The 27,460-nt window shown below is 40.8% G+C and overlaps 2 protein-coding genes across 2 annotated transcripts in view; both read right to left on the reverse strand.

Moving 5' to 3' along the window:
- On the reverse strand, positions 1-26,373 carry LOC115116258 (basigin-like). The gene is made up of 10 exons (XM_065001157.1): positions 26,338-26,373; positions 16,966-17,044; positions 16,362-16,706; positions 4,541-4,756; positions 4,194-4,328; positions 3,557-3,823; positions 3,224-3,314; positions 3,075-3,129; positions 2,742-2,979; positions 1-2,391 (listed from the first exon to the last, which is right to left on the reverse strand). The coding sequence occupies exons 2-10, from the start codon at positions 17,018-17,020 to the stop codon at positions 2,300-2,302; spliced, it is 1,494 nt and encodes a 497-aa protein (XP_064857229.1). The 5' UTR covers positions 17,021-17,044; positions 26,338-26,373; the 3' UTR covers positions 1-2,299.
- The window catches only part of LOC115126863 (LIM domain-binding protein 1-like), a 181,121-nt gene that overhangs the window by 114,002 nt on the left and 39,659 nt on the right, over positions 1-27,460 (reverse strand).

The raw sequence follows: 27,460 nt of genomic DNA on the forward strand, positions 1-27,460 counted from the left end.
TTAAGTTTAATATTTCAAGTTTATTTGTCAAAGATTCCTTTAATCAGATTGTGTTTGCTGTAAATATATATTTTTTAAATTAACTTGAAAAAAAATAATATTTTTTTAAGCTCCTTTTCTTGTTCATCATAGTTTAAAAGGCAAAACCGACCCTAGATCAGCACTCCTACTCTAATTTACGACTCTACCCTAGCATGGCTCTACCAACTGCTGGGACTACCGATATGATCCTGGGTAGTTTGGTTCCTGGATGCCGATTGGCTGAAACAACATTTCAGAAGTGTGTACTGTATATCAGACAAAAAAAGGCAGTGTAGAACACCATTGCTCATCATGCATTGCTGTGATAAGGTGCGTCTAGGTGAAAGGTGTAGGAGTCAGGCGCAGGAGAGCAGGGATGCCTGAGAAGCGTGCTTTAAGAAGACAGTCCACCAACACTGGAATGGCACAATCGAAGAGGACAACGCCCTCGTAACGGAGAACCCGTGCAAACGCACGGAGGAACAAACACAGTTCCGACACTATATACAATTACGTAACCGTGAAAACAAATAACACTGAGCACATCACATAAAAAGACTAATCCCGCACAAACTTAGGCAGGCAACAGGTTACCCTTATACACACAGAAATTAACGCAAATGAAACCAGGTGTGAAAAAGAACCAAAGACAAAACAAACAGAAAAGGAAAAATGGATCGTTGGGGAGAGGAGTTACCTTCTTTAGAAAAGTTTGCCCCCAAAAATGTATTTTCCTATGAATGAAGTCGCACAAAATGTGTGTATTTTGCTAAAAATTTAATCGCTAAAAAAGGAGTGTCTTTTCCCATGAATTAATCCACCCAAAAGGCAAAAAAACATGAAATCTGCTGAAATAGTTTTTGTTCATATTTGCACAAATTGAGTGTGAGATTGTGTTGGTATATCAGACAATACAGCATGGGTATGACGCAAAATTACTTTTTTACTTTTCTATTGATGTTGGTAGCCAGTTTATAATAGCAATAAGGCACCTCAGGGGTTTGTGGTTTATGGCCAATATACCACTGCTAACGGCTGTATCCAGGAACTCTGCGTTGTGTCGTGCTTAAGAACAGTCCTTAGCCGTGGTACAGTATATAGGCCAATATACCACAGCTAAGGGCTGTATCCAGGAACTCTAGGTTGTGTCATGCTTAAGAACAGTCCTTAGCCGTGGTACAGTATATAGGCCAATATACCACAGCTAAGGGCTGTATCCAGGAACTCTGCGTTGTGTCGTGCTTAAAAACAGTCCTTAGCCGTGGTACAGTATATAGGCCAATATACCACAGCTAAGGGCTGTATACAGGAACTCTGCGTTGTGTCGTGCTTAAGAACAGTCCTTAGCCGTGGTACAGTATATAGGCCAATATACCACAGCTAAGGGCTGTATCCAGGAACTCTGCGTTGTGTCGTGCTTAAGAACAGTCCTTAGCCGTGGTACAGTATATAGGCCAATATACCAGAGCTAACGGCTCTATCCAGGAACTCTGCGTTGTGTCGTGCTTAAGAACAGTCCTTAGCCGTGGTACAGTATATAGGCCAATATACCACAGCTAAGGGCTGTATCCAGGAACTCTGCGTTGTGTCGTGCTTAAGAACAGTCCTTAGCCGTGGTACAGTATATAGGCCAATATACCACAGCTAAGGGCTGTATCCAGGAACTCTGCGTTGTGTCGTGCTTAAAAACAGTCCTTAGCCGTGGTACAGTATATAGGCCAATATACCACAGCTAAGGGCTGTATACAGGAACTCTGCATTGTGTCGTGCTTAAGAACAGTCCTTAGCCGTGGTACAGTATATAGGCCAATATACCACAGCTAAGTGCTGTATCCAGGAACTCTGCGTTGTGTCGTGCATAAGAACAGTCCTTAGCCGTGGTACAGTATATTGGCCAATATACCACAGCTAAGGGCTGTATACAGGAACTCTGCGTTGTGTCGTGCATAAGAACAGTCCTTAGCCGTGGTACAGTATATTGGCCAATATACCACAGCTAAGGGCTGTATACAGGAACTCTGCGTTGTGTCGTGCTTAAGAACAGTCCTTAGCCGTGGTACAGTATATAGGCCAATATACCACAGCTAAGGGCTGTATCCAGGAACTCTGCGTTGTGTCGTGCTTAAGAACAGTCCTTAGCCGTGGTACAGTATATTGGCCAATATACCACACCCCCTCTGACATTATTGCTTAATTATACCACTTAGTTATAATATACGGGTCCAGATATACAAGGTTTTTGTTAAACTTGTTGTGTTCAGGTCTTCTTGGTTCCGGGTTAGTTCTGTTCAGTATTTCTTGGTTCTGGGTTTGTTGACTGTGCTGTAGAGAACAGATGGGTTCTCCTCAGATGCTTGTGTTGCTGCGGGTCTGAAGCAGAGAAACAGAAATGAAACAAAGTTTGCGTCCCAAATGGTGGCACCCTATACCTTTTAAAGTGCACTACTTTGACAAGGGCCTGTGGGGCTCACTAAATAAGGAATAGGCTGCCATTTGGAACACAGAAGAACATTTCCTTAAAACCATCATCAAATCACTCCCACATTATAGACATGTAATTGTATTGAGATGTCCATTGTTGGGTTGGTATTTTGGGGAATAGACAAGTGTTAGGAAATGACATAACTAGTGGTCACTAGGGGTCAACTGTTTTGCATATTGATGACATCTGCTACAATAAGCAGCAGCATATGAATGACCTTAATGCAGAATATGCTCACTGGGTGGCAGCAGTGGGCGGTTGAATTTCACAGCAGAGTACTGGACATCTTCTTCCTGTTTCTGGGTTTGAGGCAGTTGGACGGTGGAGTACAGAGGCACTTCCTGGTTTTTGGAGCGAGAGAAGTGGATGCTGGCATAGTGAATGTCATCCTGTTTGTCTGTGGGTTTGTCTGTGGGTTTGTCTGTAGGGCTCATGGCCATGATTGAGACGTTGTCATACACTGGAATAGAGTCTCCCTGATGGGAAGAGAGGACAGACAACATGAGGAGTGGAAATGTTCCACAAAGAATACACAGTCATTACAGTCTCCTTCTGATTCCAACAGACTCACCTGTCCATCGTCTGCTTTGTCTCTTGTGTCAGAGGTGGATTTGGAGGCCTTCTTCCTGTTTTGCACATTAATGAATTAATGAAGTTAACAAAAAAACAGACTGCTACGTTTAAATAATGAACAACATGAAAATGTGCATTTTCACTCACCTGAACCACATGAGTCCAGAGAAACAGAGGATGAGAACCAGAACAACCACGATGATTCCTACAGCTGCAGTCACAACTGAGGTTTGTTTCCCTATAATAAAATATGGATTATATGAGTACATTGCATGATATAATATTTTAAAAATATACTTAAATACAGGACATTAATCCAATACTTGTTAAAGGAATCTTATAACCCAATATAGTTATAGTTATAAATATATAGTTATAGTTATAAATATAATAATATAGTTATAAACTAAGGTGTAATAATCCAAAGTATAGTGAGATTAGATTGAAACATGTAGCTTTGTATTGAAGATGTAACTTTACCTGCTACAATAATCATCAGAGTTGTAGTAGAGTTATTAGATGCTATTGTATTCTCAGCCTCACAGTAATATTCTCCTCTGTCCTCAGAGATGATGTTAGTGATGCTGTAACTCTGTCCTGATGCTTTTGGTGAGGTTACGTTTTTCTTGTACCAGGTGTATTTGTCCACAGGTGGGTTGGCATCACTGCTGCAGGTCAGAGTCACTGAACTGCCCTCCACTATTCCACCAGAGGGACTGACTGACACTGAGGTGTTCTTTGAGCCATCTGGTAAAATAACATTTGCCAGAGCATTAAAACAGTAGTTATATTATATTACAACTTCACATCCCATGTCATGTCAAATTAAATTATCTGAGAACTATCAAGAACTAGATACACGAAACATCAACAATAACACATTTGGAGATGCTATGCTTAAGGACTACTTTTTAAAATTACTATGTTTTTGCAACGTTAGCATTCCAATACTGAGCTGTTTTTTACTCAAATTTCACATCGATGTTGATAGTCTCAGCCCTCCCTGTCTTCATCCCATTCCAGGCTTCACAGTAGTACTCTCCAGTGTCAGATGACTTGATTTGATTGAAGACATGATGTGGTACTGTGTTCTGATTGGAGATACTCTGATAGTGACCTCCATTCTTCCTGTACATCCAGGTGTAACTCTGGACAGGAGGGTTGGCATCACTGCTGCAGGTCAGAGTCACTGAACTGCCCTCCACTATTTCACCAGAGGGACTGACTGATACTGAGGTGTTCCTTGGTCCATCTGATGTAAAAGACAGTGGATTTAAAAAGAGAACTAATTAGGTCAGTTGTAAATATTACATACATGTTCCACAATTGTACTTTTCCACAAAATAACTTTTAGATTTACCCTCTTATTGAAGATGAACATTTCAAGGATTTATGGACATTAGTCTCACATCCTGAAACAACATTGTATTCATATGGAATTTGTATAAAAAAGTCCACACTCACACACTGCAGGAGAGTGAAGGTCCTCATGGCCTTTTACAGCACAGGAGTAGCTGTCTGCATCACTAAAGGAGTCTGAGTCCAGGCTGGAAGTGTCCTCCTTTACTTTGTGTCCGTTCTTGTACCAGATGTAGGTGGGGTTGTCAGTCAGAGTACAGGTGGTGCTACAGGTCAGTGTCTTCTGTCCCTCTGCAGCAGGAGTCACCTTCACCTGCAGACCTGGAGAAAAAACAATATCACTGTAAATCCCTTTATCACTGACTTATCACTCTAATACAAAGATGGAAGAAATCCTATGTTATACAGACAAACACAAACCAAGACATTTATCCTGAACTAAACGGAATTCAACAGTTTAGCTCTATTTAATGTTACTGTACCTGTTACAGACAGAGTGACTCCAGGATCACCAGTATATAGAATGTTACTGTACCTGTAACAGACAGAGTGACTCCAGGATCCCCAGTATATAGAATGTAACTGTACCTTTTACAGACAGAGTGACTCCAGGATCACCAGTATATAGAATGTTACTGTACCTGTGACAGACATATTGACTCCAGGATCTCCAGTATATAGAATGTAACTGTTCCTGTAACAGACAGAGTGACTCCAGGATCACCAGTATATAGAATGTAACTGTACCTGTAACAGACAGAGTGACTCCAGGATCACCAGTATATAGAATGTAACTGTACCTGTAACAGACAGAGTGACTCCAGGATCACCAGTATATAGAATGTAACTGTACCTGTAACAGACAGAGTGACTCTAGGATCACCAGTATATAGAATGTTACTGTACCTGTTACAGACAGAGTGACTCCAGGATCACCAGTATATTGAATGTTACTGTACCTGTAACAGACAGAGTGACCCCAGGATCACCAGTATATAGAATGTTACTGTACCTGTAACAGACAGAGTGACTCCAGGATCACCAGTATATAGAATGTTACTGTACCTGTAACAGACAGAGTGACTCCAGGATCACCAGTATATAGAATGTAACTGTACCTGTAACAGACAGAGTGACTCCAGGATCACCAGTATATAGAATGTTACTGTACCTGTAACAGACAGAGTGACTCCAGGATCACCAGTATATAGAATGTTACTGTACCTGTAACAGACAGAGTGACTCCAGGATCACCAGTATATAGAATGTTACTGTACCTGTAACAGACAGAGTGACTCCAGGATCACCAGTATATTGACTGTTACTGTACCTGTAACAGACAGAGTGACTCCAGGATCACCAGTATATTGACTGTTACTGTACCTGTAACAGACAGAGTGACTCCAGGATCACCAGTATATAGAATGTTACTGTACCTGTAACAGACAGAGTGACTCCAGGATCACCAGTATATAGAATGTTACTGTACCTGTAACAGACAGAGTGACTCCAGGATCACCAGTATATAGAATGTTACTGTACCTGTAACAGACAGAGTGACTCCAGGATCACCAGTATATAGAATGTTACTGTACCTGTAACAGACAGAGTTACTCCAGGATCACCAGTATATAGAATGTTACTGTACCTGTAACAGACAGAGTGACTCCAGGATCACCAGTATATAGAATGTTACTGTACCTGTAACAGACAGAGTGACTCCAGGATCACCAGTATATAGAATGTTACTGTACCTGTAACAGACAGAGTGACTCCAGGATCACCAGTATATAGAATGTAACTGTACCTGTAACAGACAGAGTGACTCCAGGTTCACCAGTATATAGAATGTTACTGTACCTGTAACAGACAGAGTGACTCCAGGATCACCAGTATATAAAATGTAACTGTACCTGTAACAGACAGAGTGACTCCAGGATCACCACGATATAGAATGTTACTGTACCTGTAACAGACAGAGTGACTCCAGGATCACCAGTATATAGAATGTTACTGTACCTGTAACAGACAGAGTGACTCCAGGATCACCAGTATATTGAATGTTACTGTACCTGTTACAGACAGAGTGACTCCAGGATCACCAGTATATAGAATGTAACTGTACCTGTTACAGACAGAGTGACTCCAGGATCACCAGTATATAGAATGTTACTGTACCTGTGACAGACATATTGACTCCAGGATCTCCAGTATATAGAATGTAACTGTTCCTGTAACAGACAGAGTGACTCCAGGATCACCAGTATATAGAATGTAACTGTACCTGTAACAGACAGAGTGACTCCAGGATCACCAGTATATAGAATGTTACTGTACCTGTAAGGGACAGAGTGACTCCAGGATCACCAGTATATAGAATGTAACTGTACCTGTAACAGACAGAGTGACTCCAGGATCACCAGTATATAGAATGTTACTGTACCTGTAACAGACAGAGTGACTCCAGGATCACCAGTATATAGAATGTAACTGTACCTGTAACAGACAGAGTGACTCCAGGATCACCACGATATAGAATGTTACTGTACCTGTAACAGACAGAGTGACTCCAGGATCACCAGTATATAGAATGTTACTGTACCTGTAACAGACAGAGTGACTCCAGGATCACCAGTATATTGAATGTTACTGTACCTGTAACAGACAGAGTGACTCCAGGATCCCCAGTATATAGAATGTTACTGTACCTGTTACAGACAGAGTGACTCCAGGATCACCAGTATATAGAATGTAACTGTACCTGTTACAGACAGAGTGACTCCAGGATCACCAGTATATAGAATGTTACTGTACCTGTGACAGACATATTGACTCCAGGAACTCCAGTATATAGAATGTAACTGTTCCTGTAACAGACAGAGTGACTCCAGGATCACCATTATATAGAATGTAACTGTACCTGTAACAGACAGAGTGACTCCAGGATCACCAGTATATAGAATGTTACTGTACATGTAACAGACAGAGTGACTCCAGGATCACCAGTATATAGAATGTAACTGTACCTGTAACAGACAGAGTGACTCCAGGATCACCAGTATATAGAATGTAACTGTACCTGTAACAGACAGAGTGACTCCAGGATCACCAGTATATAGAATGTTACTGTACCTGTAACAGACAGAGTGACTCCAGGATCACCAGTATATAGAATGTTACTGTACCTGTAACAGACAGAGTGACTCCAGGATCACCAGTATATAGAATGTAACTGTACCTGTAACAGACAGAGTGACTCCAGGATCACCAGTATATAGAATGTTACTGTACCTGTAACAGACAGAGTGACTCCAGGATCACCAGTATATAGAATGTTACTGTACCTGTAACAGACAGAGTGACTCCAGGATCACCAGTATATAGAATGTTACTGTACCTGTAACAAACAGAGTGACTCCAGGATCACCAGTATATAGAATGTAACTGTACCTGTAACAGACAGAGTGACTCCAGGATCACCAGTATATAGAATGTTACTGTACCTGTAACAGACAGAGTGACTCCAGGATCACCAGTATATAGAATGTAACTGTACCTGTAACAGACAGAGTGACTCCAGGATCACCAGTATATAGAATGTTACTGTACCTGTAACAGACAGAGTGACTCCAGGATCACCAGTATATAGAATGTTACTGTACCTGTAACAGACAGAGTGACTCCAGGATCACCAGTATATTGAATGTTACTGTACCTGTAACAGACAGAGTGACTCCAGGATCCCCAGTATATAGAATGTTACTGTACCTGTTACAGACAGAGTGACTCCAGGATCACCAGTATATAGAATGTAACTGTACCTGTTACAGACAGAGTGACTCCAGGATCACCAGTATATAGAATGTTACTGTACCTGTGACAGACATATTGACTCCAGGAACCCAGTATATAGAATGTAACTGTTCCTGTAACAGACAGAGTGACTCCAGGATCACCAGTATATAGAATGTAACTGTACCTGTAACAGACAGAGTGACTCCAGGATCACCAGTATATAGAATGTTACTGTACATGTAACAGACAGAGTGACTCCAGGATCACCAGTATATAGAATGTAACTGTACCTGTAACAGACAGAGTGACTCCAGGATCACCAGTATATAGAATGTAACTGTACCTGTAACAGACAGAGTGACTCCAGGATCACCAGTATATAGAATGTTACTGTACCTGTAACAGACAGAGTGACTCCAGGATCACCAGTATATAGAATGTTACTGTACCTGTAACAGACAGAGTGACTCCAGGATCACCAGTATATAGAATGTAACTGTACCTGTAACAGACAGAGTGACTCCAGGATCACCAGTATATAGAATGTTACTGTACCTGTAACAGACAGAGTGACTCCAGGATCACCAGTATATAGAATGTTACTGTACCTGTAACAGACAGAGTGACTCCAGGATCACCAGTATATTGAATGTTACTGTACCTGTAACAGACAGAGTGACTCCAGGATCCCCAGTATATAGAATGTTACTGTACCTGTTACAGACAGAGTGACTCCAGGATCACCAGTATATAGAATGTAACTGTACCTGTTACAGACAGAGTGACTCCAGGATCACCAGTATATAGAATGTTACTGTACCTGTGACAGACATATTGACTCCAGGAACTCCAGTATATAGAATGTAACTGTTCCTGTAACAGACAGAGTGACTCCAGGATCACCAGTATATAGAATGTAACTGTACCTGTAACAGACAGAGTGACTCCAGGATCACCAGTATATAGAATGTTACTGTACATGTAACAGACAGAGTGACTCCAGGATCACCAGTATATAGAATGTAACTGTACCTGTAACAGACAGAGTGACTCCAGGATCACCAGTATATAGAATGTAACTGTACCTGTAACAGACAGAGTGACTCCAGGATCACCAGTATATAGAATGTTACTGTACCTGTAACAGACAGAGTGACTCCAGGATCACCAGTATATAGAATGTTACTGTACCTGTAACAGACAGAGTGACTCCAGGATCACCAGTATATAGAATGTAACTGTACCTGTAACAGACAGAGTGACTCCAGGATCACCAGTATATAGAATGTTACTGTACCTGTAACAGACAGAGTGACTCCAGGATCACCAGTATATAGAATGTTACTGTACCTGTAACAGACAGAGTGACTCCAGGATCACCAGTATATAGAATGTTACTGTACCTGTAACAAACAGAGTGACTCCAGGATCACCAGTATATAGAATGTAACTGTACCTGTAACAGACAGAGTGACTCCAGGATCACCAGTATATAGAATGTTACTGTACCTGTAACAGACAGAGTGACTCCAGGATCACCAGTATATAGAATGTAACTGTACCTGTAACAGACAGAGTGACTCCAGGATCACCAGTATATAGAATGTTACTGTACCTGTAACAGACAGAGTGACTCCAGGATCACCAGTATATAGAATGTAACTGTACCTGTAACAGACAGAGTGACTCCAGGATCACCAGTATATAGAATGTTACTGTACCTGTAACAGACAGAGTGACTCCAGGATCCCCAGTATATAGAATGTAACTGTACCTGTAACAGACAGAGTGACTCCAGGATCACCAGTATATAGAATGTAACTGTACCTGTAACAGACAGAGTGACTCCAGGATCACCAGTATATAGAATGTTACTGTACCTGTGACAGACATATTGACTCCAGGATCTCCAGTATATAGAATGTAACTGTTCCTGTAACAGACAGAGTGACTCCAGGATCACCAGTATATAGAATGTAACTGTACCTGTAACAGACAGAGTGACTCCAGGATCACCAGTATATAGAATGTTACTGTACATGTAACAGACAGAGTGACTCCAGGATCACCAGTATATAGAATGTAACTGTACCTGTAACAGACAGAGTGACTCCAGGATCACCAGTATATAGAATGTAACTGTACCTGTAACAGACAGAGTGACTCCAGGATCACCAGTATATAGAATGTTACTGTACCTGTAACAGAGGGAGTGACTCCAGGATCACCAGTATATAGAATGTTACTGTACCTGTAACAGACAGAGTGACTCCAGGATCACCAGTATATAGAATGTAACTGTACCTGTAACAGACAGAGTGACTCCAGGATCACCACGATATAGAATGTTACTGTACCTGTAACAGACGGAGTGACTCCAGGATCACCAGTATATAGAATGTTACTCTACCTGTAACAGACAGAGTGACTCCAGGATCACCAGTATATAGAATGTTACTGTACCTGTAACAGACAGAGTGACTCCAGGATCACCAGTATATAGAATGTAACTGTACCTGTAACAGACAGAGTGACTCCAGGATCACCAGTATATAGAATGTAACTGTACCTGTAACAGACAGAGTGACTCCAGGATCACCAGTATATAGAATGTAACTGTACCTGTAACAGACAGAGTGACTCTAGGATCACCAGTATATAGAATGTTACTGTACCTGTAACAGACAGAGTGACTCCAGGATCACCAGTATATTGACTGTTACTGTACCTGTAACAGACAGAGTGACTCCAGGATCACCAGTATATTGACTGTTACTGTACCTGTAACAGACAGAGTGACTCCAGGATCACCAGTATATAGAATGTTACTGTACCTGTAACAGACAGAGTGACTCCAGGATCACCAGTATATAGAATGGTACTGTACCTGTAACAGACAGAGTGACTCCAGGATCACCAGTATATAGAATGTTACTGTACCTGTAACAGACAGAGTTACTCCAGGATCACCAGTATATAGAATGTTACTGTACCTGTAACAGACAGAGTGACTCCAGGATCACCAGTATATAGAATGTTACTGTACCTGTAACAGACAGAGTGACTCCAGGATCACCAGTATATAGAATGTTACTGTACCTGTAACAGACAGAGTGACTCCAGGATCACCAGTATATAAAATGTAACTGTACCTGTAACAGACAGAGTGACTCCAGGATCACCACGATATAGAATGTTACTGTACCTGTAACAGACAGAGTGACTCCAGGATCACCAGTATATAGAATGTTACTGTACCTGTAACAGACAGAGTGACTCCAGGATCACCAGTATATTGAATGTTACTGTACCTGTTACAGACAGAGTGACTCCAGGATCACCAGTATATAGAATGTAACTGTACCTGTTACAGACAGAGTGACTCCAGGATCACCAGTATATAGAATGTTACTGTACCTGTGACAGACATATTGACTCCAGGATCTCCAGTATATAGAATGTAACTGTTCCTGTAACAGACAGAGTGACTCCAGGATCACCAGTATATAGAATGTAACTGTACCTGTAACAGACAGAGTGACTCCAGGATCACCAGTATATAGAATGTTACTGTACCTGTAAGGGACAGAGTGACTCCAGGATCACCAGTATATAGAATGTAACTGTACCTGTAACAGACAGAGTGACTCAGGATCACCAGTATATAGAATGTTACTGTACCTGTAACAGACAGAGTGACTCCAGGATCACCAGTATATAGGAATGTAACTGTACCTGTAACAGACAGAGTGACTCCAGGATCACCACGATATAGAATGTTACTGTACCTGTAACAGACAGAGTGACTCCAGGATCACCAGTATATAGAATGTTACTGTACCTGTAACAGACAGAGTGACTCCAGGATCACCAGTATATTGAATGTTACTGTACCTGTAACAGACAGAGTGACTCCAGGATCCCCAGTATATAGAATGTTACTGTACCTGTTACAGACAGAGTGACTCCAGGATCACCAGTATATAGAATGTAACTGTACCTGTTACAGACAGAGTGACTCCAGGATCACCAGTATATAGAATGTTACTGTACCTGTGACAGACATATTGACTCAGGAACTCCAGTATATAGAATGTAACTGTTCCTGTAACAGACAGAGTGACTCCAGGATCACCAGTATATAGAATGTAACTGTACCTGTAACAGACAGAGTGACTCCAGGATCACCAGTATATAGAATGTTACTGTACATGTAACAGACAGAGTGACTCCAGGATCACCAGTATATAGAATGTAACTGTACCTGTAACAGACAGAGTGACTCCAGGATCACCAGTATATAGAATGTAACTGTACCTGTAACAGACAGAGTGACTCCAGGATCACCAGTATATAGAATGTTACTGTACCTGTAACAGACAGAGTGACTCCAGGATCACCAGTATATAGAATGTTACTGTACCTGTAACAGACAGAGTGACTCCAGGATCACCAGTATATAGAATGTAACTGTACCTGTAACAGACAGAGTGACTCCAGGATCACCAGTATATAGAATGTTACTGTACCTGTAACAGACAGAAGTGACTCCAGGATCACCAGTATATAGAATGTAACTGTACCTGTAACAGACAGAGTGACTCCAGGATCACCACGATATAGAATGTTACTGTACCTGTAACAGACAGAGTGACTCAGGATCACCAGTATATAGAATGTTACTGTACCTGTAACAGACAGAGTGACTCCAGGATCACCAGTATATTGAATGTTACTGTACCTGTAACAGAGACAGAGTGACTCCAGGATCCCCAGTATATAGAATGTTACTGTACCTGTTACAGACAGAGTGACTCAGGATCACCAGTATATAGAATGTAACTGTACCTGTTACAGACAGAGTGACTCAGGATCACCAGTATATAGAATGTTACTGTACCTGTGACAGACATATTGACTCCAGGATCTCCAGTATATAGAATGTAACTGTTCCTGTAACAGACAGAGTGACTCCAGGATCACCAGTATATAGAATGTAACTGTACCTGTAACAGACAGAGTGACTCCAGGATCACCAGTATATAGAATGTTACTGTACCTGTAACAGACAGAGTGACTCCAGGATCACCAGTATATAGAATGTAACTGTACCTGTAACAGACAGAGTGACTCCAGGATCACCAGTATATAGAATGTAACTGTACCTGTAACAGACAGAGTGACTCCAGGATCACCACGATATAGAATGTTACTGTACCTGTAACAGACGGAGTGACTCCAGGATCACCAGTATATAGAATGTTACTCTACCTGTAACAGACAGAGTGACTCCAGGATCACCAGTATATTGAATGTTACTGTACCTGTAACAGACAGAGTGACTCCAGGATCCCCAGTATATAGAATGTTACTGTACCTGTTACAGACAGAGTGACTCCAGGATCACCAGTATATAGAATGTAACTGTACCTGTTACAGACAGAGTGACTCCAGGATCACCAGTATATAGAATGTTACTGTACCTGTGACAGACATATTGACTCCAGGATCTCCAGTATATAGAATGTAACTGTTCCTGTAACAGACAGAGTGACTCCAGGATCACCAGTATATAGAATGTAACTGTACCTGTAACAGACAGAGTGACTCCAGGATCACCAGTATATAGAATGTTACTGTACCTGTAACAGACAGAGTGACTCCAGGATCACCAGTATAGAATGTAACTGTACCTGTAACAGACAGAGTGACTCCAGGATCACCAGTATATAGAATGTAACTGTACCTGTAACAGACAGAGTGACTCCAGGATCACCAGTATATAGAATGTTACTGTACCTGTAACAGACAGAGTGACTCCAGGATCACCAGTATATAGAATGTTACTGTACCTGTAACAGACAGAGTGACTCCAGGATCACCAGTATATAGAATGTAACTGTACCTGTAACAGACAGAGTGACTCCAGGATCACCAGTATATAGAATGTAACTGTACCTGTAACAGACAGAGTGACTCCAGGATCACCAGTATATAGAATGTTACTGTACCTGTAACAGACAGAGTGACTCCAGGATCACCAGTATATAGAATGTTACTGTACCTGTAACAGACAGAGTGACTCCAGGATCACCAGTATATAGAATGTTACTGTACCTGTAACAGACAGAGTGACTCCAGGATCACCAGTATATTGAATGTTACTGTACCTGTAACAGACAGAGTGACTCCAGGATCCCCAGTATATAGAATGTTACTGTACCTGTTACAGACAGAGTGACTCCAGGATCACCAGTATATAGAATGTAACTGTACCTGTTACAGACAGAGTGACTCCAGGATCACCAGTATATAGAATGTTACTGTACCTGTGACAGACATATTGACTCCAGGATCACCAGTATATAGAATGTTACTGTACCTGTAACAGACATAGTGACTCCAGGATCACCAGTATATAGAATGTTACTGTACCTGTAACAGACAGAGTGACTCCAGGATCACCACGATATAGAATGTTACTGTACCTGTAACAGACAGAGTGACTCCAGGATCACCAGTATATAGAATGTTACTGTACCTGTTACAGACAGAGTGACTCCAGGATCACCAGTATATAGAATGTAACTGTACCTGTAACAGACAGAGTGACTCCAGGATCACCAGTATATAGAATGTTACTGTACCTGTAACAGACAGAGTGACTCCAGGATCACCAGTATATAGAATTTAACTGTACCTGTAACAGACAGAGTGACTCCAGGATCACCAGTATATAGAATGTTACTGTACCTGTAACAGACAGAGTGACTCCAGGATCACCAGTATATAGAATGTTACTGTACCTGTAACAGACAGAGTGACTCCAGGATCACCAGTATATAGAATGTTACTGTACCTGTAACAGACAGGGTGACTCCAGGATCACCAGTATATAGAATGTTACTGTACCTGTAACAGACAGAGTGACTCCAGGATCACCAGTATATAGAATGTTACTGTACCTGTAACAGACAGAGTGACTCCAGGATCACCAGTATATAGAATGTAACTGTACCTGTAACAGACAGAGTGACTCCAGGATCACCAGTATATAGAATGTTACTGTACCTGTAACAGACAGAGTGACTCCAGGATCACCAGTATATAGAATGTAACTGTACCTGTAACAGACAGAGTGACTCCAGGATCACCAGTATATAGAATGTTACTGTACCTGTAACAGACAGAGTGACTCCAGGATCACCAGTATATAGACTGTAACTGTACCTGTAACAGACAGAGTGCCTCCAGGATCACCACGATATAGAATGTTACTGTACCTGTAACAGACAGAGTGACTCCAGGATCACCAGTATATAGAATGTTACTGTACCTGTAACAGACAGAGTGACTCCAGGATCACCAGTATATTGAATGTTACTGTACCTGTAACAGACAGAGTGACTCCAGGATCCCCAGTATATAGAATGTTACTGTACCTGTTACAGACAGAGTGACTCCAGGATCACCAGTATATAGAATGTAACTGTACCTGTTACAGACAGAGTGACTCCAGGATCACCAGTATATAGAATGTTACTGTACCTGTAACAGACAGAGTGACTCCAGGATCACCAGTATATAGAATGTTACTGTACCTGTAACAGACAGAGTGACTCCAGGATCACCAGTATATAGAATGTAACTGTACCTGTAACAGACAGAGTGACTCCAGGATCACCAGTATATAGAATGTTACTGTACCTGTAACAGACAGAGTGACTCCAGGATCACCAGTATATAGACTGTAACTGTACCTGTAACAGACAGAGTGCCTCCAGGATCACCACGATATAGAATGTTACTGTACCTGTAACAGACAGAGTGACTCCAGGATCACCAGTATATAGAATGTTACTGTACCTGTAACAGACATAGTGACTCCAGGATCCCCAGTATATAGAATGTTACTGTACCTGTAACAGACAGAGTGACTCCAGGATCACCAGTATATAGAATGTAACTGTACCTGTAACAGACAGAGTGACTCTAGGATCACCAGTGTATAGAATGTAACTGTACCTGTAACAGACATAGTGACTCCAGGATCACCAGTATATAGAATGTAACTGTACCTGTAACAGACATAGTGACTCCAGGATCACCAGTATATAGAATGTTACTGTACCTGTTACAGACAGAGTGACTCCAGGATCACCAGTATATTTTCCTTTGTTACCATCTGTTATAAATCTGAACTTGTAATTAGCTGAGTCACTCTCTCTCAGGGCTCTGATTGACAGGGTGTGGCCATTCTTCCTCTCACTACGGTACGTCACACGATCTTTATAGTCTGGGTTATCAAGCAGACTCACAGGATTCCCCTTAGCATCCTTTTTATAGAACCAGAGGTTTGTTGTGACTCTACCACTGGGATATATGTAAGAGCAGGTCAGCTTCACTGTTGACCCCTTCAAGGTACAGATACTCTTCTTGGTGTAAGTCACACTCCAGCCATTCTGACCCAGTACCACTGAAACATTCACACAACACAAGGGTATTACCTATTGACTTACACTAACAGAAGGGTTTGTCCTCACTTTGTGTCTGTTGCTGAGTTGAGTGTGATTGGAAAACACAGCTACACTTATTGAGGTGTGAAATGCAGCTATAAAAGTGAAGTGGAGATTCCTAACAGACGACACCACTGAACACACCAGAGTAACATTAAGATCTGTATGCTTTTAGAAATGTCTAAGGATTCTATAATTCCATTATGAATAATATCATACCTGCTACAGACCAGAGAAAGACCACCAACACACTTCCTGCTGTTCTCAAGGCCATTGTTGCATCTCCCACCCTGCAGTCCTAGAAACATAAATAATAACTCACTGTAGCATTTCACATGCTGATACATTGAAGTATAAACTGTAAATGGGAGACAGGGCCTCATTACTGAAAATTAACCAGGTTCATATTGTGTTGTGCTACAGATGTAGTGTCACGTTCTGACCTTAGTTCCTTTGTTTTTGTCTTTGTTTTAGTATGGTCAGGGCGTGAGTTGGGGTGGCAATCTATGTTTGTTTTTCTATGTTGGTTTTTGAGTTCGGCCTAGTATGGTTCTCAATCAGAGGCAGCTGTCAATTGTTGTCCCTGATTGAGAACCATACTTAGGTAGCCTGGGTTTCAGTTTTGGTTTGTGGGTGTTTGTTTTCCGTGTCAGTGTTTGTCGCCACACGGGACTGTTTCGTTGTGGTCACATCGTTTATTGGTTTGTTCCAGTGTTCAGTTTGTTTATTAAAAAGACATCATGCTGCGTTTTGGTCCTCCGATCCTTCTCGCTTCTCCTCCTCAGAAGAGGAGGAGGAGATCCCTTACATGTAGGATATTCATTTGATCACTCTTTTGTTGCAGACAATTTTTCTGCTCAGCAGGAAATGAAAACTTGTAGTGTAGTATTCAAGGTTTAAAAAGGCTTTTAAAGTTTGTAATTTCCACTTTAATTGATTTTCCCTAATTAAAACTGTCAACACAATAACAATACATTTCACTTTATTATCATCCACGTAATAATTCACTTTTCCTGTTGCTGCAGGAATATTTTTAAGATCCTACATCTGTATATGGTTGTGTGTGTGAATACTGTCTGTCTATTGCACTATGGACCAACATCATCAACAACTACAGTCGTACTGTAAACTACATTGATTATTCTGAAGCTGTTTTACTGTCAGAACCCCAAATATAGGAGGATAAATGGTCTGTCAAGCTATAGAGCAGCCTAAAGACTGCCCGCCAGGATAATTGATTGCTCCTATTGCCAAGCTGTGTGGCTTAACAGCAAGTGACTCACACAAACATACACACACACACGAACACACACACACCTTTTATATAATAGTTACATGGACTGGGGGCCTTGATCCTATATCAACACTGGGGGGCAATGAGACACTATATGAATAATGGCCCTGATATAACAACCAAAACACATCAAAAAAAAAATAACAATAAGTAAAATGATTCATTACCCTGAAGTATAATACTAATAACCAAAAACGAATATTTCAAGATTTTGTCAAGAGTAGTTACAGAGTGAAGTGAAGGGGAGAGTCTTGTACAGTGAGTCAACTGACTGGTAGTGAGTGGGAGCTGCTAGTAAGTGTCAGTTCTGTGGTTGATACATATTTAAAGTAGTCAGAACACAAGTAGCTGATGCAGAACAGTTCTTTCCTTCGTCTTTAAGTCATTAACATGCATGATAATCAGAACAGCACATCATGAAGTTTATCTTTTTTTTTTCAATAGAAAATATAACAGATTGCATATCTAGTTGTATTTCTTAATTTGAGGAGTGGGCTTACATTTTTGAAATGTGGCTCATTTCCAACGTATTCTATTGACGACCACCAGAATCATGTAAACGTGTTTACTTTGACCTACTACTTGGAATGTTTATAATATATTAGAATGTGTTGCCTTGTCCCTCTGAGTTCTACATGGAACAGGTCAAAGTTCCATTTACATTTGGTCAGTTCCATGATGTCATTCATTCTATTCTACAAACACATTCAATTTACTCTCCTCATCAGCTGCATGATAGTGGTACTGAAGGTTCCAGTGTTCTAGACTAGAGCTCCTCCTACTGGCATCTCAACATTACTGCACCATCCTAATAATAATGTCCTCAATAATGTTGGGCAAATATCAACATTAAAACCAGGAATTAATCAGATAGAATGGTGAAAAACAACACTGGCTACTTGACTAAGTCACATGTAAGGACACAATCACTGATGTCTGTAGTACAACATGCCACTATCATATTCTGTTACACTGTTGACCCTTGTGTACAGTACTGGTATCTCAGAGACATCAGTATGATCATCACCATAGTCTGCTGTATTGACTGCTGCTGTCCATATACTGTATAGTCTAATGTAGCCTGTTATCCATATATAGTCTAATGTAGCCTGTTATCCATATATAGTCTAATGTAGCCTGTTATCCATATATAGTCTAATGTAGCCTGTAGCATTAGCTAGCAGAGACATTACATTTACATTTTACATTTAAGTCATTTAGCAGACGCTCTTATCCAGAGCGACTTACAAATTGGTGCATTCACCTTATGACCTCCAGTGGAACAGTAGTGCATCTAAATCTTTTCAGGGGGAGGGGGGGTGAGAGGGATTACTTTATCCTATCCTAGGTATTCCTTAAAGAGGTGGGGTTTCAGGTGTCTCCGGAAGGTGGTGATTGACTCCGCTGTCCTGGCGTCGTGAGGGAGTTTGTTCCACCATTGGGGGGCCAGAGCAGCGAACAGTTTTGACTGGGCTGAGCGGGAACTGTACTTCCTCAGTGGTAGGGAGGCGAGCAGGCCAGAGGTGGATGAACGCAGTGCCCTTGTTTGGGTGTAGGGCCTGATCAGAGCCTGGAGGTACTGAGGTGCCGTTCCCCTCACAGCTCCGTAGGCAAGCACCATGGTCTTGTAGCGGATGCGAGCTTCAACTGGAAGCCAGTGGAGGGAGCGGAGGAGCGGGGTGACGTGAGAGAACTTGGGAAGGTTGAACACCAGACGGGCTGCGGCGTTCTGGATGAGTTGTAGGGGTTTAATGGCACAGGCAGGGAGCCCAGCCAACAGCGAGTTGCAGTAATCCAGACGGGAGATGACAAGTGCCTGGATTAGGACGTATGATCATCACCATAGTCTGCTGTATTGACTGCTGCTGTCCATATACTGTATAGTCTAATGTAGCCTGTTATCCATATATAGTCTAATGTAGCCTGTTATCCATATATAGTCTAATGTAGCCTGTTATCCATATATAGTATAATGTAGCCTGTTATATATATATAGTCTAATGTAGCCTGTTAGCTATACATATTCTAATGTAGCCTGTTATCCATATATAGTCTAATGTAGCCTGTTATCCATATATAGTCTAATGTAGCCTGTTATCCATATATAGTCTAATGTAGAATGTTATCCATATATAGTCTAGTGTAACATGTTATCCATATATATTCTAATGTAGCCTGTTATCCATATATAGTCTAATGTAGCCTGTTATCCATATATTGTCTAATGTAGCCTGTTATCCATATATATCCTAAAGAAGCCTGTTATCCATATATAGTCTAATGTAGCCTGTTATCCATATATAGTCTAATGTAGCCTGTTATCCATATATAGTCTAATGTAGCCTGTTATACATATATAGTCTAATGTAGCCTGTTATCCATATATATTCTAATGTAGCATGTTATCCATATATAGTCTAATGTAGCCTGTTATCCATATATATTCTAATGTAGCATGTTATCCATATATAGTCTAATGTAGCCTGTTATCCATATATTGTCTAATGTAGCCTGTTATCCATATATATCCTAAAGAAGCCTGTTATCCATATATAGTCTAATGTAGCCTGTTATCCATATATAGTCTAATGTAGCCTGTTATCCATATATAGTCTAATGTAGCCTGTTATAAAAATATATAGTCTAATGTAGCCTGTTATCTAAATATAGTCTAATGTAGCATGTCATCAAAACCTATAGTCTAATGCAGCATGCTATCAAAACACAGTGTCTAACGTAGCATGTTGTCCATATAAAGTTTAATTTAGCAATACTATTCCTATCATGTTAAAAAACCTTTTAAGGAGGCTGCGAATTTTTGCAGCTTTTTGTTAAAAATCGCGCAAAATTTCAACGTCCTGCTACTCATGCCAAGAATATAGTATATGCATATGATTAGTATGTGTGGATAGAAAACACTCTGAAGTCTCTAAAACTGGTTAAATCATGTATGTGACTATAACAGAACGTGTGTAGGAGGCAAAATCCCAAGGAAAACTGTTCACAAAAAAACTAAACAAAAATATCCCTCCGCCAGTCTCTGTATTGTCAATGGCAAGGGAAAAAAGATAGCGTCCAGTTTACAATGAAGTTTATCCTTGGTTAGATGAGGAATAGGCACTTCCTGTCTTCGGGTACACCAGAGGAATTATGAAAGGGAGAATATGGACCATGATTTCAAGACTTGCTGCTATCCAATACAGATCGCCCCGTGATCAATTTGATCGATTATTAACCTGTTACTCCTACCCCCTACTTTTTCGAACATTCTGTAAAAATCGCGCAACATTTCAGCGCCCTGCTACTCATGCCAGGAATATAGTATATGCATATGATTAGTATGTGTGGATAGAAAACACTCAGACGTTTATAAAACTGGTTAAATCTGTGACTATAACAGAACGTGCGTTTCATCGAAAGCGTAGGAAATCTGATCACTGAAAATGGGAAAATATATCCATGCGCCACTAGAACCCATTGTTCAATGTGAACCACATTAAATGGGGCCGAGGTTGCAATACCTACAGCTTCCACACGATGTCAACAGTCTTGTCATTTGCCTACGATTTGTTTCTTGGTCAAACGGACACGAGGCAGCACATTTCTTCCGGTCTCCGACCGGATATTTTGGTTGAGATTTAACCGGACATTATTTCCAGACGTACAGCTATAGAATATACATCGCCTCGTGATCAATTTGATCGCTTATTAACGTTTACTAATACCTAAAGTTGCATTACAAAAGAATTTCGAAGTGTTTTGTAAAAGTTTATCGTCGACTTTTTTAATTTAAAAAAATGACGTTACGTTATAAAACGCCATTTTTTTCCTTGATCACACAGTCTTCATAGATCGATATCTAGGCTATATATGGACCGATTTAATCGAAAAAAATACCCAATAGTGATGTTTATGGGACATCTAGGAGTGCCAACAAAGAAGATGGTCAAAGGTAATGAATGTTTTATATTTTATTTGTGCGTTTTGTGTAGCGCCGACTATGCTAATTATTTTGTTTACGTCCCCTGCGGGTCTTTTGGGGTGTTACATGCTATCAGATAATAGCTTCTCATGCTTTCGCAGAAAAGCATTTAAAAAATCTGACTTGTTGCCTGGATTCACAATGAGTGTAGCTTTAATTCAGTACCCTGCATGTGTATTTTAATGAACGTTTGAGTTTTAACGAGTGCTATTAGCATTTAGCGTAGCGCATTTGCATTTCCAGATGTCTAGATGGGACGCCTGCGTGTCGGGTAGGAGCAAGAGGTTAACGTTTACTAATACCTAAAGTTGGATTACAAAAGTAGTTTGAAGTGTTTTGTCAAAGTTTATAGGCAACTTTTTTAATAAAAAAAAAATGACGTTGCGTTTTTGAAAGCAGTTCTGATCAGACGGGCTTCATAAATGGACATTTTGGGTATACATGGACGGATTTAATCGAAAAAAAGACCCAATTGTGATGTTTATGGGACATATAGGAGTGCCAACAAAGAAGCTCGTCAAAGGTAATGAATGTTTTATATTTTATTTCTGCGTTTTGTGTAGCGCCGGCTACGCTAATTATTCTGTTTACGTCCCCTTTGGGTATTTCGGGCGTTGCATGCTATCAGATAATAGCTTCTCATGCTTTCACCGAAAAGCATTTTAAAAATCTGACATGTTGGCTAGATTCACAACGAGTGTAGCTTTAATTGAGTACCCTGCATGTGTGTTTTAATGAAAGTTTGAGTTGTATCGAGTACTATTAGTTGTCACTCTGAAATTTCCGCTGATGTTGATCCCTGTACAGCACATATGTCAGAGTCAAGGCCCGCGGGCCACATCCGGCCCGCAAGAAGGTTTTTTACGGCCCCTGGGATGATCTTGATTTATTATTAGAACCGGCCCGCAGCAAGCCGGCAGCCCGCAGATCTTTTACACGCACCAATACTACATTTCCCACAATGCAAAGGTGACGACCTTTTCCGAGCAGTAGGCTGCTTCATTTCAATATTTATTGGCACAGCAGTCGTCAGCATCACAGTAAAATTAACTTTCAGATACCCATCAAAAATGGCAAAACGGAAGGTGGATACTGAGAACCGGGGGTTTCAAACAAGGTGGGAGTCGGAGTATATGTTCACGAAGGTAGCTGGAAAACCTGTGTGTCTTCTGTGTGGAGAAAGTGTGGCGGTACTGAAAGAGTATAATCTGAGACGACATTATGAAACGAAACACGCGGACAAAAACAAGAATATGGACATGGAACAAAGGCTACAAAAGGCAGAGGAATTAAAACGAGGCCTCAAATCTCGACAGGCTCTGTTCAAAAAAGCCAAATCACAAGGCCAGGCTGCTGTCAAGGCCAGTTTTATTTTGGCAGAAGAGATCGCTTAAATCAGCCCGGCCATTTACGGAGGGGATTTCATCAAAACTGCATGATTAAAGTTTGTGACGAAGTTTGCCCAGAAAAAAGGCAACTCTTTTTAAATGTGAGTCTGAGCAGAAACACCATTGCCGAGAGAGTAGACCAGTTGTCCATCAATCTAAAAGAGCAGCTTGTGAAAAAGGGAAAAGATTTTATTGCATATTCCTTGGCTGTGGATGAGAGCACCGACATTTCTGACATTGCCCAGTTGTCAATTTTCATCCGCGGAGTGGACTCCAACCTAAGCGTGACAGAGGAGTTTTTGGCTTTACGTCCTATGCATGGCACAACTACGGGGCATGATTTGTATGAAGAGGTGTCAAGATGTGTAAATGAGATGGAGCTGCCTTGGGAAAAACTCGTGGGTTTGACAACCGACGGAGCACCTGCGATGTGTGGACACAGGAGCGGACTGGTGGCGAAGATACGGGAAAAGATGCAAGAGGAAAACGCGACAGGTGAGCTGACAGCTTATCATTGTATCATACACCAGGAAGCGTTGCGTAAAGCCTTGAAAATGGAGCATGTAATGAGCATCATCACGCGCACAGTTAACTTTATCAGAGCCAAAGGTTTGAATCACCGCCAGTTCAAGGCATTTCTGACGGAGTTAGAAACGGAGCATGGTGATTTGCCTTATCACACAGAGGTGCGATGGCTAAGCCAGGGAAAGGTGCTTCAAAGATGTTTCGAGCTTCGTGAGGAGATTTGTCTGTTCTTGGACAGCAAAGGGAAAGACAACACAACTCCGAGACGAAATGTTTCTGTGTGAAATGGCTTTTCTGTGTGACATTACGAGTCATCTGAATGCAATAAACTTGCAGCTGCAGGGTCGGGATCGTGTCATCTCTGATATGTACAGTACAGTGAAGGCATTTAAAACCAAACTGACTCTGTGGGAGACGCAGATGCGGAAAGAAAATTTGAGCCACTTTCCCAGCTGCCAGACCATGAAAGAGAAGCTCTCTACCAGTGCGTTCCCGAGCACACAGTTGGCTGATAAAATAGGTATGCTTGCCGCTGACTTTCGACGCCGATTTGCTGACTTTGAAGCACAAAAAGCAGGTTGGAACTGCTCGGTAACCCATTTGCTGTTGACGTGGAAAGCTCACCACCAAACCTCCAAATGGAGTTGATTGACCTCCAATGCAATGATGCACTGAGGGCAAAATATGCGGCAGTGGGTGCTGCGGAGTTCGCCCGTTTCCTCCCCGGCACAATGCCCCAGCTGCGCATCCAGGCTGCTCAAACGTTGTCTATGTTTGGCAGCACATACCTGTGTGAACAACTGTTTTCTTTGATGAACCTGAACAAAACATCACACAGAAGTCGACTTACTGCTGAACACCTCCACTCAATTCTGAGGATTTCTTCAGCTCAGAGCCTTACCCCGAACATTGATGAACTTGTGGAAAAGATGGGACACCACCAAGTATCACCCTCAACCTCAAACAAGTGAACATTACTGTGCAATCACATATTTAGAGTTTTTACTCAGTTCAAGTTTAAAAGTTAAAATTTAATATTTGTTTTCACTGCATGTTACTTCTCCTTAAACAAAGTGTTGTTTTTGATTAATAGATTTTTGCACTTTATTTTTTTGTATTTCAATCCAATTATATTTTTAAAATATTTCAGTTGAGTGGATGATAGAAAATTGCTATTATTGTTTTTTCTTTGAAGTAAATTTAGCCCACTTTTGCTAAAATAGAAAATATAGTCTACTGATGGTGCCTTGAATACCGGTTTCTTTCATTTAATGTTCATGTTATGGGGATATTTATATAAAGGAAATTTGTCTTTTGTGTCTGTTGAAAATTAAAGATTACTGACAGAGCCATAAGAAAATATTGCTTTATTTATCTGATCATATTGTAATATATTTGTTAGGTTTTCAGTAGGTTCAATTAGGTTCACTAGACTATATGCGTCATTTAAAAAATTTTCAATGAACATTCGAACAGTCCGGCCCTCGTCTTGTAGCTGATTTTTTTATTTGGCCCTCCGTCCATTTGACTTTGACACCCCTGCTGTACAGGGACAGCAGCCGTACTACTCCTAAACACAACCCACCATCATTGTGTCTCATGTTAATACTACTCCTAAACACAACCCACCATCACTGTGTCTCATGTTAATACTACTCCTAAACACAACCCACCATCACTGTGTCTCATGTTAATACTACTCCTAAAGCTCTTACGAAGCATCCACTCAATCACTCTTAATCTTACTGTCACTCTTACTTGAGGCCATTTTCAAAATGTCTCCACAGCAATTGTTTTGCTCTCAGTGCTCTTAAAATAGCATGCACAAGTCTTGTGAAACCACATGAACAATGTACATCCCGTCATTTGTAGCACACAACGTAGCTCAGTATTTGTCAAGGGTGGCAATAATTTTGGAGACTGTATATCTAACAATCAGATTAATATGTAAAAATACATTTACACACACACATGGACAGGAACATCACATCACACACGTTTTCCTCACCCTCTTAAACTATGACAGTGAACACGACCCTATAGAATTGAGATCCGTCCCCCTTTCGGCAGAAATGCATCTGGGTATTACTGGTAAACTCTACTAATCATGCTTTAAACATGCAAATTAATAAACTGAACTAAAATAAACACATGAAACCCCAGTCCAGGTTCCATCGTCACAAAGTGTATCAGAGTAGGAGAGCTGATCTGGGTTCAGTTTAGCCTTTTAGATCATAATTATATGGACCGTCTGGGACACTTTATGAATACAGGCCCTGATGTAACAACCAAAACACATTTCAAAATAAACCAACAAGTACAAAGATACAGTAAGTCATGTGATGTTTGGCTAAAACGTCAAAACTAAAACTATATTTCAAGATATTGTCAAGTGTACTTACAGCGTGAAGTGAAGGGGAGAGGTCTTGTACAGTGAGTCAATGTACTGTCACTGCGTGGGAACAAGAAGTAGTCTACTGTAAGTATTAGTAGAAGCAGGCGTAGCCTAAGTGTGAGTTCTGTGGTTGACACATTTTAAAGTAGTCTAGTCAGGGCATTAACATGCAGGAACAGCATGTCACATAAGGGATGTTAGAAAATGGTCTAAAGTCAGAATACTGTAGTTACATTTCTTTATATGAGGAGTGGACCTACATGTTTTACAAGAGACAACATGTTACCCATTCCCATCCCTCCTCATCAGCTGGGACTGAAGGTTCCAGAACAGATGAAAGGGGAGTATCTTTGGTTCCAGTGTTCTAGACTAGAGCTCTCCCTACTGACATCTCAACATTACTGCAGCTTCCAGGCTTCATATGTCCCTACTAGTCCGATGAAAATATCTAAAATAGAAGGTAGAAAATGTAACAAATATATATAGAATGAAACAGTCACACACGTAAAAATACTGTTATTGGGACTTATGTTGAACTGGCGTTTGAATTGAGTGAACAAGTGAGCTCAGCTAGCTTGTTAGCTACATGAAGCTGCTGTTATTCAGAAATAAACAAGCAATATCATACCCTGAACAATATGGTATTATTTAATATAAATCAAATCAAATTTTATTTGTCACATACACATGGTTAGCAGATGTTAATGCGAGTGTACGAAATGCTTGTGCTTCTAGTTCCGACAATTCAGTGATAACCAACAAGTAATCTAGCTAACGATTCCAAAACTACTACCTTATAAACACAAGTGTAAGGGGATAAAGAATATGTACATAAAGATATATGAATGAGTGATGGTACAGAGCGGCATAGGCAAGATACAGTAGATGGTATCGAGTACAGTATATACATATGAGATGAGTATGTAAACAAAGTGGCATAGTTAAAGTGGCTAGTGATACATGTATTACATAAAGATGCAGTAGATGATATAGAGTACAGTATATACATATACATATGAGATGAATAATGTAGGGTATGTAAACATTATATCCCATCAATTCCCATTATTAAAGTGGCTGAGTTGATTCAGTGTGTTGGCAGTAGCCACTCAATGTTAGTGGTGGCTGTT

This window comes from Oncorhynchus nerka, linkage group LG15 (genome assembly GCF_034236695.1).
Source record: "Oncorhynchus nerka isolate Pitt River linkage group LG15, Oner_Uvic_2.0, whole genome shotgun sequence".
Classification (NCBI taxonomy): Eukaryota; Metazoa; Chordata; class Actinopteri; order Salmoniformes; family Salmonidae; genus Oncorhynchus; species Oncorhynchus nerka.

What these genes read in the sequence shown, in the direction of transcription:
- LOC115116258 (XM_065001157.1), bottom strand. Translation starts at nt 17,020, where the DNA reads ATGGCCTTGAGAACAGCAGGAAGTGTGTTGGTGGTCTTTCTCTGGTCT. An exon ending in CTTTCTCTGGTCTGTAGCAG is followed by an intron (nt 16,707 to 16,965) that starts GTATGATATTAT and finishes TGAATGTTTCAG; the next exon opens with TGGTACTGGGTCAGAATGGC. An exon ending in TCTGATGATTATTGTAGCAG is followed by an intron (nt 3,315 to 3,556) that starts GTAAAGTTACAT and finishes ATTTTATTATAG; the next exon opens with GGAAACAAACCTCAGTTGTG.